Source organism: Phyllostomus hastatus, unplaced genomic scaffold (assembly GCF_019186645.2).
Source record: "Phyllostomus hastatus isolate PE091 unplaced genomic scaffold, TTU_PhHast_1.1 phas_contig_86, whole genome shotgun sequence".
Classification (NCBI taxonomy): domain Eukaryota; kingdom Metazoa; phylum Chordata; class Mammalia; order Chiroptera; family Phyllostomidae; genus Phyllostomus; species Phyllostomus hastatus.
Genome location: NW_025333977.1, coordinates 92333664 through 92346396, shown reverse-complemented (window position 1 = coordinate 92346396; position 12733 = coordinate 92333664). Strand labels below are relative to the sequence as shown.

At 50.0% G+C, this 12733-nt stretch overlaps 1 protein-coding gene across 3 annotated transcripts in view; it reads left to right on the top strand.

Annotated features, from left to right (window-relative positions):
- The window catches only part of HEG1 (heart development protein with EGF like domains 1), an 89314-nt gene that overhangs the window by 51540 nt on the left and 25041 nt on the right, over positions 1-12733 (top strand). For all 3 annotated transcript variants that reach the window (XM_045850845.1, XM_045850844.1, XM_045850846.1), the window contains exons 11-15: positions 1048-1106; positions 1338-1498; positions 5376-5510; positions 10272-10314; positions 10446-10483. In XM_045850845.1, coding sequence (XP_045706801.1) covers positions 1048-1106; positions 1338-1498; positions 5376-5510; positions 10272-10314; positions 10446-10483 — 436 coding nt within the window. The remainder of the gene's footprint in view (positions 1-1047; positions 1107-1337; positions 1499-5375; positions 5511-10271; positions 10315-10445; positions 10484-12733) is intronic.

The following is a 12733-nucleotide window of genomic DNA, read 5'->3' as shown; positions in this document are numbered from 1 at the left end:
GGGGCTCAGAACCCCCTGCCCCGGCAGTCCTTTCCCTTACACGCTGCTCACTGACAACTCTGACTTGCTAACTTTTACCCCGTGTCAACGTATTAAGTGACATCTCCACCCCAGGAAATAGTGAACATTTGGGCAGTGACTGGAGAAGCTACTCAAGTGACCTTTCCCAAGGTTCCATCCTCTTCCAAAGTGTGCCATTTCTGTTTTCACCTGGGGATAAAACAAAGCTTAAGTAATAATGCTAACAGCAAATCATTGCCCATCAAAGTATAAAGCAATGTCATACAAAGCCATAAAGGGTTTGATAACATCCCGTGTTTGAGGTGTATCTGACACATGGGCTTTGAAGCCAGGTGGGTCTTCACTGGTCAAGGTATTGAGACCCTCTGCTGCCTAACAGAAACCCCCAGCCCCGTGTGGGGAGAACAGGGAAGCAGGCATGGCACTTCTTTATGCCCTGGAGGGATCTCCTGCTCTCTCTGAGACCATGAGGCAAACACAGGCAGTCAGTCTTAATTTGCTCTCAACAAAAGGGTTCTTGACCCACATAACATAATTTCCCATGGAGAGCCTTTTGAGGAAGACCTTTGAGTTGGGTCAGCTCATTGCAGATTAAGAAGGGTGCACGCAGGGTCTGCCAGACCTGGGGTGCCTGAGAGGAACCAGCCTTTTTGTGAGGCTCGTTCAACTATCCAAAGTCCAAATAAACAGTTGCCTCTGAGTTTTCTGAAACCCTGGGTCTTAGAAGAGATCTGCTGCTTTGAAGATGTTTTGCATCCAAGGGTGCTGTTCCGAACATCGTTCCTGCCAAGATTTTCCCCACTGATTTACTGTCTGCCTCTCTCCCTTTGTACGCCCGGAAAACAGCATAAGCGCAGGAAGGCATTAAGAAGGGAACAAGAAAAGGACACCACTCCTCTATAAAACCCCCTGCTGATAACTCAATGGCTGGAAAATGCCTGTTTAATTCTGAAAATAGGAAATTGGTTCCAGGTCTAAGGCTTTTGTCTAACTCACAGTTAATGACAAACCTGTTCTTTCTTTCAGTTAAATATGTGTTTTTCCACGTTACCTGGTTATACCCGATCCACCGCTCACGCTTCTAGGTAAGTGCATTTGCCTGTGAACCAGTCTGTAGAAAGGGGAGGATATTCTTTCATGGGTAGCAGCAATAAAGCTGGACGCTGTTTTGACCAAGCCACAGCGTGACCAAAGTCAGTGGACCCTCATGCTGTCTCATTCCCTCACTGGACAATGGAGATGACACTTGTTTTTCAAAAGCCTTGGGGCCCACATGTCCTTTTAGAACAATACAAACCTACACATGTTTTTTATAGGGAGTCCAGCACTGTGGTCATGTCGCTGCAAACCACCTTTTCCCTGGCCTCCAATGTGACTCTGTTTGACCTGGCCGACGGGATGCAGAAATGTGTCAACTCCTGCAGGTCCTCTGCCGAGGTCTGCCAGCTCTTGGGATCTCAGAGGCGGGTCTTTAGAGGTAAGAGAATGGACCCTGGGAGGGCCCCACCCATGCAGTTAGGCACAGAGAATAGAAATGACCTAGCATAGAAATGTAAGGTGTCCGGGGCTCAGGTCCAAGAAAGCTCATCACAGAGCCAGGCTATCTTTGAAATGGGTGTTAAGCAAAAGACCTTTGTGTGTGTGCACTTCTGTACACACGTGTGTGCACTCACACACATGTAGTCTTAAAGTCACCTGGTCCTTGGCAGGCTGCCCCTTCTGTCCCTACACAGGACCTGATGTGCTGAAGCAGAGATCACTCTCCTTTCCCTTGCAAAGTTCCTACTCTCTCTGGGGAGACAGACGTTCACACGCAGAATGTACCTGCTTGTCAGTACCCCCACCCCACTTCGGCCTACACCATTAAGTAAGAAAGCGTGTGCGGCATTACCTGCCACTGTTGTTTGTTTGCACGTCGCCAGTGCACAGAAACAAGACCAGAGTGATGTAGCACAGACTGCCTGGTGCCATTCAAGACAATCTCTGTCTTCTTGTTCTTGCTTTACCCATTTTGCCAAAAAGCATCTGTGGTGCATCTAGTAGAAAGCAGATGGGGAAAAGGGTTAGGAACAAATTCAGAAGGCAAATCTGGGTCTTGGAGGAGCAGTTTTGCCTCTGGGATGGGAAAACTGCGGGAATCAAAGTGCTTCTTCGCAAAGGGGGCTTGTCCCTGCTGTCATCTCGTCAGCGATCAGAGTGGGCTCTGCTGGGCTCGTTTCACTGCACAGGTGGGATGTGGAGCCTGTGTGAGCACCCGTCTGGTGCCCAGACGCTGACCTGAGCTGTAGGTAGCAGCTCTGGTGCCGCATCTGCTGGTAGATCCAGGACGTGGTTCCCGTGGGCTAGGGCTCTGAGCGCTGGTCCCAGGGCTGTCAGCAGCGCCCTCCCTGGAGAGAGCCTGCGAGCCAAGAGTTAGCCTTCCACTCTGGGGTGAATGCCACACCTTTGGCCTATTTCAGGGCTAGTTATTAATGTTTTTAAAAAAGCTAAACTTCATGGAATTGGAGTTGCTATCACTCAGCATCATTGGGGAATTAGCTTAAAAATCCATGCCTTGTTACACTGTGCTCTGAACTCTGAGGCAAGAACTCTTTGGTTTGCTTTGCTTCCTTTTGTGATCCAAGGGCCCCAATTTGTCCTCCCCAGCAAGTAGGGAGGGGATCTTTGAACTCACCACACACTCAGGGACCTCACCCTCTGTGGGCAGCATTGTGTGAGGTTGCTTTTTGTCCTTAGTAAATGCAGGTCATGCCTTGCAGATCCAGGGGCCAGATGCTGGGTCTGTAAGGGCGTGTTCAGAGCAGCCTGGTCCCTCTCAGACTCTTTCTTCCACCCGCCTGGGTGTCTGTGGCTTGTGGGAAAGCTCCTATTTTCCTTGCTGAGGTTCCGTTCTTTTCTTTTTTAAGACTTTAATTTTTTTAAGAACAGTAAAAATTTTCACTGCAAAATTGAGAAGAAGGTCCCGAGATAACCTACTTAGTTCCTTGTCCCCACACATGCGTCCCCTCTCCTTTCAGAGCCCGTGAATTGCAGGCTCGCTTGTCTGCTCTGAATCCCAGGTCTTCTCCAGGTCTTGCCAGCACACTCAGCTTGGCCCGTGCCCCGCACCCCCATCTGAGTGCTGGCAAGGCGGGCATGATGGGCCAGGGCCCTCAGGCTCTGACATCGGGTGTTTCCAGCCTCTGGGCAGCGGCGGGCTCCTCTGGACACAGTCACTGGAAAGGCAGATTTTACTTTTCAGTTCACAAACTACCTGCTTCCCCGCCTTTCAAAACCCTTCAGCTCATGTCTCGAGAGGTTTCGAGTCCTTGGAAATCGCCCATGCCATGCTGCATCTCGGCCTTGGATTCACCTAAGTTCTCATTGTCTGTGTGGTGGGCGTCATGCCCAGGAAGGACCGTGGGAAGTGTGGACATAGAAGATCACCTCACCAGGCTTAAAATGAAAATGGGATTCTGAGTGATTCCATTTGATGGGTTTATGATGGAACGTCAATGGCGAGGTTTTAGGGCAGCTGCTCCTCCTTGCAGAGGCAGGCCAGCTGTCCTTGCGTCCGGTGAACCTGCTTCTGTGCAGGGAAGGGGTGCTCAGGCGGAGGGCAGTGTTGGCCAGCACGCTAGGTGAACGGGCAGGACGAAAGGAAAACTCGACCTTGGGTCCAGAAAGCATCGAATCAGGCCAGGCAGCTCAGGCGGGCTGCAGGACAAGGCTAGTGCTGGCCCGGGCAGCCTCTGGCCCCGGGCGTCCTTCTTCGGATCAAGGCTCGAGGACTGGCAGAGCCTTCAGAAGGTGCACGTGAGGGACTGCAGGGTTTGGGAGCCTCTCTGGTGCCAGCTTTGTGGTGTTTGCCTAGTGAAATTTTCCATTTTTTACTTTTCTCCCTTAAATACAGACTCCCCACATTAAACAAAGGAATTTCTATCACACACACAAACAGGGTTCTCATTTAGCATGTAAGCTTCCACTGATAAAGACAGGAAATTTGGCACTGAGAACTAGAGTCGTGTCCTAACCTTACCTCCCAGTGACCAGGCCATCCACCAGGTCCCAAACTCTCGGGACTCAGAAAAGGAGGCTGATTCTGCGCCTCCTCCCACAGTCCGACCCTCCCGTGTGGGTGTCAGCTCTCATCACCAGAACCTGCCTAGGTGGGGACAGTTCCGCCGTGTTAAGAGCTGGTTTCTGAATAGGTCGATGTCTTCCTTAAGGTGGGAGAAGGGGAGAAGAGAGACCACCCTCACTGCACAACATGCCCATTGCCCTTCCATGGCCCTCTCCCCGTCCTGAACTTGCACTTGTCTGCCAACAACAGCAGCATATGGCAGGCTTGCCTTGTCATGTACGTGGGTCTGCATCAGTTACTGCTTACTCTCCCGCTGGTTTTGTATGTTCGTTCTGTTGTCTGTGTACCCCAATTACATGTATCTTTTTTGGTCAGGCTTACCTTAGATGGTAAAATGCACCCTCACTGTGCCCGCTGTGTACAACCTCAGAGAGGGGTCAAGCTACACAGTGTCAGGGAGGGCCACATGTCCAGCACGAGTGCTTTTTGGATAACAGTTGAATGGTTCTTTGTCATCAACGAAATGAACATGGCCCACACGCCCAGGGCTGGACACAGACAGGTGGACACACGTGTGAGAAATAGGGACAGGAGGAAGGAGGCACTTCCGCTCTGCCCGCCCAGCTCTCTTGCTGACCTGGCGACGGGTGGTCCGGTGCCCCTTAGGCCTGTGCGTTATCGGGCGCTGGTGTGTGGCCCAGTCTCCGTAAAAGGTGCTGAAGACCCAAGACAAATAAGCCTGAAGACACGGGGAGTGTAGTGGGGAGGCAGACAGGTGACATTATTAAACTTCAGCCCCCAGAGAGCAGTTATCTTCCACACCTCCCCTCGGCACGTCTGTGTTAGGTAGCAAGCTGCCTCCCCAGTAGTGTGCTGCATCCCTTTTGGCTGCACGGACGTAGGGCTGAGACATGCTTCCTGAGTCCCTCAGCTTCCTCAGAAGAGTGTGGTCATGGCTTCTGGGTTTGTGTCAGTCTCCCCGCTGCAGTCCTTAAGCAAGAAGATGTCACACTTTCGAGGGCTGGATTGCGGCGGATGCTGGGGTTGGGGACAGCAGTTTATTCTGGGTTTCTCCGTCTCAGGGCACGCAGGGCAGACTTCTAGTGAGCGGGCCTGGGGCCAACGGGGGGAGGGTGGCAGAAGGCAGAATGGACCTCTGAAAGGAGTGTGCGCCACATACACTTTTTGGAAAATTGTTCTCGGAGCCTCTTAAAATAGAAAGTTCACGTGTCTGAAGCTTTGAAGTCTAAAAGGTTTTGTTTTGTTTCACTGTCTTGTTTTTCCATTCCAGCGGGCAGCTTGTGTAAGCGGAAGACTCCGGAATGTGACAAAGAGACCTCCATCTGCACTGACCTGGACGGCGTGGCACTGTGTCAGTGCAAGTCGGGCTACTTCCAGTTCAACAAGATGGACCACTCCTGCCGAGGTGCGGCGGGCTCTCGGGGCTCTGTGGCCCGTCTTGGGACACGACAGATGCTTTGCTCTGCCCAGGGCTCTCTTCCCGCTCTAGGTGTGACTGTTCTAAACTTGGGGTGACCAGTTGTTTTTATTTCGCTCACAGCAGGGTAGAATACATTATCTCCTCGGAATAATAGCGTCATCTCTGACCCTGCGCTGGCCTGGCCGCTGGGTTCAAAGGGAAAGAAAAGAGAATGGAATGCCTGTGGTGGCAACGCCTTTTCTTTTCTTTTCTTTTCGGGGTTTTTTTCCCCACTTTAAGGAAGTTAGAAAAATGTTTTAACTCCCAAAGCTTTATTCTATTGTGTGCTAATCTCCTACAACTGCAATAGAAGCACAGAGTCAGGCTGTACCGTTTAGCAGCAGCTGTGGCTCAGCAAACAGAGTTCCGATGGGACTCAGGCACGGGGGTCAGAGTCCACCTCAGCAGCACCGGGCAGGATACACCCTGGGCAAGTCACTGGGCTTCACCGAACCTCAGTTTCCCCTGAGAGTTAACGAAGGCAGCGTAACAAGCGGTACTTCATACAACATAGGCATTTCCTCTTATATGTTACCCAGGTTGTTGTTGAATCACTAAGGTGGTTGAGGGAAGAAAGCAAATTCTGCAAACCTTTTTGCAAGCTGAAATTCATTTCGTTTGAGATTAAAGTCTGCTCAACGAGTAGCACTTTAACATAAGATGACTTCACTGCCGCAGTGCGTGGCCGTGAGAGAAGCACGGCGACGTCAGGCCAGAATGTAGCCTTAGGCATTGTGTCACATCAGAGTCTGTTTGGCTCACTCTTCCTGCCGGCGACAGGTGTGCTGGTTCCGAGTAAAAATCAGGAAAGGAGGCATGCCACTTACATCTGTCAGAACTTCCCACTAAGGGACTCATTCTATCAGGAGAGGATAAAAACACATTTCAGGGCAGTGTTCTCATCCTGAGCTTCAGATGCTGTGACTTAGGGTTATAGACAAAGGGCTTTGAAGGTGCACAGCCTCGGCTCTGCACGCAGGCCCTGCAGTGGGTGTCGAAGAAGAGGGCTGGTGCTCCACGACAGGCAGCGGCCTTGATGCCTGACAGCTTCACAGCGTGCTTCTCAGCACCACGTCAGGCTGCCGCTTTGACTCAAAGAGATAGTGCTTCCTAATTCCATCTTATCTGGTTTAATGCCAAGTGTTCCTTGCCCTTCTGAGAAACCGGGCTGTAGAGCCCCACTTCGTGTGGGAAGGTGACCACAGCTGAAGTCCTCTGCTGGGGCACCGTGTGGCCAGCAGAAGGGACAGGGAAGGTGGCAGAAGCACAGGCCTGTAGGCGTGCGGGCCCCTGGGCACCACGCCTCTGCAGATGCTGATGGCCGAGAGAGTGGCCCTGCCCCTGCTGCCCCTGGCTGGCCCGAGCCACGCCCTCTCTGTTTCCCTGTTAGCAGCGTCATAGTTGTGTCACTTACAGACTAGCGTTAGCAACTGCAGAGCTGCCGCAGATTTTCCCAGTGCAGACACAGGCACCAGCAATCTCTGTTTCTCAAGTACTGACCCAGTAATGACCCAGCATACAGAAACCTTGGTTAGCTTTTGGGCCCGTTGCTGAGGCGCTGAGAAGTCTCGTTTCTGCAGTATCCTCGTTTGTTCGATTTTCACATGTGGCTCTCAGGCCTCTAATGAGTACAGTTGGGATCTCCGCCCATCGTAGTCCTGTCAGCTGGCTTCTGATGGGTTAGCAGTGACATCTTCTGGCCATCGGTGCTGGAGCACAGGGGTATTTAAAATTAGCCCGGTTTTGGACACTGCAAATCAGGGGTCAGTCCCCTGAGTAAATATAAGATACAGGTGTGGGTGTGTTTTCTAAATCTCTGTAATTTGTTGTTCATTAGTGTAGCTGCATTGTCCTTTTGTCATGCGCGCGTGCACACGGTGTCTCATGTGACATGTCTTTACCCGTCTTTCCAAGTGTCATACAAAATCAAAGTAGGTGCCCTTCCCGCAGGCGTCTTAGCCTCCTTCCATCATACAGGCGTCATGATGAATTCCAGCTGCACGTTGGCAGGATTCTCTCTCTCACTGGGCCACAGTGCCTGGAGGGCGGGGCCTGTGCCTGGAATATGCCCGGCACACTGCGGCGCTCCACGAATGTCTGCTGGATGAACAGGCAGGTGACAGGGCAGCAAATATGACAGGACAAGACTGGCAGGGCTCGAGGTAGTTTCCTGCAAGAGAACAAAAGAGTTCTCTACTTTTTAAAAATATTCCACCACTTTTTTAAAAAAAAAAGGCCAGAGGGCTTGAATTTTCTTGTGTTCCATATCAACGGGGAAGCCCATTTGGGTGTATATGCTAGTTATACTCACATTTGTTGCCTCTTCAGTGCACTGGGGATTGGAGTCCCCCAAGGGTGGCGATAAGGTGTGCGGAAGTGGCTGTGACCAGGTTTTCCTCCCAGAGCCCCTAGAATAGCTCCATGCCCGCAGTAGCATCCGTCCTCCGTGAATGGCCAAATGAGCCCCTTGGAAATAAAGATGTTTCACTGTATCAGAAGTCAGGATACTTCTGAAGCTAAGTGAAAATAGCCTGGCCCATCAGCAGCTTGCAGGCCGGGCAACAGATGGACCTTATGTGTGGCTGGATGACGGTCACAGAGTGGAAAGCTCCCGCCCAGCAGAGGAGGGTTGGGTGGGTAGATCTGAGGTACAAACATTTTCAGGAAAAAGTGCTTCGGACAGAACACACTGGTGTGTGGCATCAGTCGCCTCGGTGCCAGAGTTGTCGGGTGAGTTGCGGGTGACGCCAGCAGTTGCCTTGCAGACAGGGTCATCCAGGGGCGGCCTCCCAAGTCCCCAGGGCCTGCCGAGACATAGGACAGCCTCGGTGAGGCATTTTCCATGACCGGGAGGCCGGAGTGCTCAGCTGGTGCCTGAGACAAGGCCTCCCCTGAGATGGCCAGGCCAGCAGAGCACTCAAAGGTGCCACAGGTTTGGGGCAGGGGCCTGGTTCCTCCTTCCTTAATGGGGTATGATTGTGCTCTGCCTTGTTGCAAAAAAGAATCGAAGCACCTAATGAACATCCATGTAACAAAGGAAGATTAAATTTAAAAGGTAAATCAGGTGGAAAGGGAAATAAAATGATGCTTTGTTGCAGCTAGAAAGAAAGTGACTATACGGAAAGATGCACCCTCAGGTCCTGCGTGTTTGCTAAAGGTGGGCCTCTCATTCAGGTTCTGAGCTTCCTGGACACTGAGGCAAATAGAGAAACGTGATTCTGAAAACAGGTGGGGAACATAAAGTACAGTTGATCAGGAGCATCCCCATCTTTCTAGACTCTGGGGCCCAAGAGAAGTGTCTCTGGAGCGCCCTCCTCAGGAGGTCACTGAGCGGCATTGTGGTGGTGAGCTCTCTGACAGCCCGACAAACACCCTCAGGGCTTGCCCAGGGCTGCTGCTTCTGCCAGGTAGCCCTTCACTCAAGAGAATGTAGCTCGGGAAAAGTGATTCCATAGTGTCCAAACGCTGCAGTCCAGGTTCGCAGCTCTCGTGATCTGCTGGGAGAGAAGTACAGATCGTTTGAAACTGTTTGCCCTGCCACAAAACTCTTGTGCTGTGTCTCTAGATGGTAGGGACATTTAATGTCTAACATGGAAAAATAGAAGGAAGGGCACTCTTACACATGTCTGTGTAGGTAGTTAACATTATTTCGCCTTGATCCATGAGAGAGGATGCAGGAAGTCTGCGAGATCTCAGGTATCACATCCCAGTCTGCAGGGCGGTCCCTCCCCTTCCCCCAGTGGTGCAGGCTGCCCTGGCACTCACATCTCTCCGTTAGCACGAGTGCTACCTGCTCAGGGATTGCTGCTCCACACTCAGTACCGGTTCCTACCCAGGATCGTTTTTTGCAGTATATACCATATATTAGTTGTGAATCAAATTTTAACATTCCTTGCAGCAGTGGATTTGTCCGAGTCCATTTTTTTATTATCTGCTTTCATCCACGCATGTGTTGTGGGTCCTGGCATTCTGTCAGCTGAGTGTAGTGCTGAAAGTGTTCTGTGGTTAAATAAACTCGGGAACTGCTGACTGAGAGGAATGGCTGGACCACAGCCCTTCAGGGAGGCACCAGAGGGTTCAAAGTTTTGGTCTTAGGTGACGTGCTGTTCAGGGCTCATCTAGATATGTCTGATATCACCTGCACAGACTATAGGGAAGTCTTCTTTTATGAAATCTGAGGCAGCCACTAGGGCCAGAGCCCAGAGGATGCCACACACACTACCTCATGGGAGGGGGCCGATGGGGCCAGCAGCAGGTTAAAGGTCAGACTTACAGAAGGCGATGCATTCGTCTTTGTGTACATGATGTCACATGGGGGCCACAGAGAACCTCCAGAGCGCATCACGTTTGCTGGGAAATAATGTAAAACATTTGTTTGGTGGTTGCCATGTGTCAGGCACTGTGCTAAGCCATTTACATGCCTTATTTTACTTAATCCCCTCCAAGAAACTATAAGGTAGATGTTATTATTATTTACTCTTTATAGATGGAAAACTGGCAGCCACAAAGAGGTTAAGAAACTTTTTTTGTAAAATTAGTTGTTGAGCTGACATATACTTAGCCCAGATAATAGATAATTCTAAAGCTATATGTGGCCTTCTGGTTCTAGAATATTCTTATAGAATTCAGGGTGGCTGGCATTTAGTCAACTGGCAGTTGGGGCCAAGAGAGGCAGACACACTCATGGTCTGTCCTTTTCTCTTTCAGCATGTGAAGATGGATATAGGCTTGAAAATGAAACCTGTATGAGGTAGGCTTTGAGTCCATGTACTCTGATGAGTTTGTTACAAACCTTATTTAGAAATTACTTAGTAGATTGCCTCAATTATTTCTTTTGAGATTTGAAAGTAATTCTTGATATTTTTCTTTGTTGACTTGCAGTTGCCCATTTGGCCTTGGTGGACTCAACTGTGGAAACCGTAAGTATGCAGAAGGCTGGAGTTTGGCGTGGGCGGGGTCCTCTTCTCCCCCTCCCCTCAGTTCAGAGCGCTCTCTTCTCAGCTCCTGTGCTGGGAGGTATGCAGAAAGCAGAGTGCTCTCTGGGGGCTCCAGGTCTGGTAGGGGAGACGAACTCTCTCCTATATAGCCCTGACTTGGGAGTAGAGTGTCAACACAGCAAATTAGGCGTGAGGTGTGAGGCAGGGAGGGAGGGGCCACACCCAAGGGGAATAGAAAAACCTCCTGAGTTGTTCTTGGTGGGGATGGTTTTGGAGGATTTGGAAAAGTTGGATTGCTATGTGTGGAGGAAGAAGGAACAACTTAAACAGAGGTCTTGAGGCAGCCTGGGCCCATGGTATTCTGGGACAGCGCGTGAGTAAGTGTGGCTGAGGACAGAGAGAGAGCAAGGTGGGGAGAGAATGGAGGACTAGGTTGGCAGAGTACAGGGGACCGAACTGTTGGGTTTGAAATGGCCAGCCTGAGAGGATAGACTCTAGTCAGCATCCATTGCAGAACTGGCTGGTCTTAGCGCAGAAGGCAGTTTGAGCAAGAAAATCAGGTCAGGCTGCAGTGAGGAGCACAGACTGGACGGGGGAAAACATGAGGAGTTAGAGACTTCCAGTGCAGTCATAGCCTGGGCTCAGGCCTCAGGCCCGCAGGCGCTGGCTGGCTGATGCTCATGCTTCCGGGAGTAGGCAGGGCAGGGTGGTGGCAACTGTGTATGTGGTGCGTTTCACACCGAATTTAGTTCTTTGAGAAACAGTGATTGTGGTTTATTTAAGGTCACTTTCATTGACATTTTCTTACATGGAAAACTGAGCAATTGAAATCACCTGCAAAATTATGAAAGGTCTGGAATATAGGATGGAATAGGAATAATAACACTCAATACTTCATTTTAGGATAGCTTTGTCCTTTATTCTATACATAAACATGCCAACAGTGTGTATTCTAAGTTTCCTTAGACCAGAAGTAGACATTTTAAAATTTAATGTGTATAAAAGTCCCCAGTTTCTGTTCCCCAATGCTTACTTTTATACCCTCAATGATATTTTCTTTGCTCATAAAGCTTTCTTTTAGTAAGTTCCATTATGTACTTTTTTAGCGTAAATAGTAAATTAAATAAAATAATAAAACAAAGCAAATTCAATCCTGAGTATAAAACTGACAACACACTCTCCTGGTGCGCTCAGCATGGAACTCCCCTCAGGCAGCCCCTCGGGGTCCGAAATGACATACCATCTGGGCCTACTAGTGACTTTGGTCATCTGATTTATCTTGACTGCAAAGTAGCAAGAGGTTACAGTAGACAGCCTAAGAGAGACTAGGGAAGTACTTCTAGAGGCAACTGTATTTGGAGTCATACTGAATAGAGAGGGAGGAGCCCACAGAATTAGTGTGGTTTTTTTTTTTAAAGTAACAACTTGAGGCCACTAAGTGGTGGGGTGAATGACCACATCATCTTAATAGTCCCCAAGGACAGCATGTGCCATGGAACGATTGGAATCCAATCATGCATGATGGTGGACCTACATCGTCACATACCAAAGGCCATTCCATGTTACCATGAACTCATTGTTGCTCACAACACTTCTAACACCAAATAGGTGGGCGTTTTCCTCACACCAAGCAATTCTGACACTCTCCAGAGTTAAGACCTCACAGGTTAAGGGCTCATTCCCACAAGACTGACCCCACTTCAAACAGTAATCCCAAGTCCAGGCCTCTAGCACTGATGACCCACCAGCGATAAATCAGGGCTTCTCTTGACCCATTGTCAGGTGCACTAATTTGCTAGATAATAGAGCATCCTTAAACTGACCAGAGGGAGGAGTAGCTGCACACAAGAATAAACCAGAGAAAAGATAGGGCGTTTCAATGTGCAAAATGGAGGCTGAAGAGTCAGGCAAAACGTAGACGATACTGAAGACTTCCAGTCAAGATGGTGGCACAGGTAAACACGGCTTGCCTCTTGACACAACCACATCAAGATTACAACTAAAATATAGAGCAACCATCACTCAGAACCATCAGAATTCGAGATAAATGGAAGTCTGACAACTACAGAATTAAAGAAACCACATCCATCCAGACTGGTAGGAGGGGCAAATATGCGGAACAGGCTGGTCCCAAATCCACGTGTGGTGGATGAAAATTTGGGAGGGATATCTGGGGAGTGAGGAGTCTCAGCCCCACACCAGAACCTCCAGCCCAGGGTTCCAGTGCCAGGA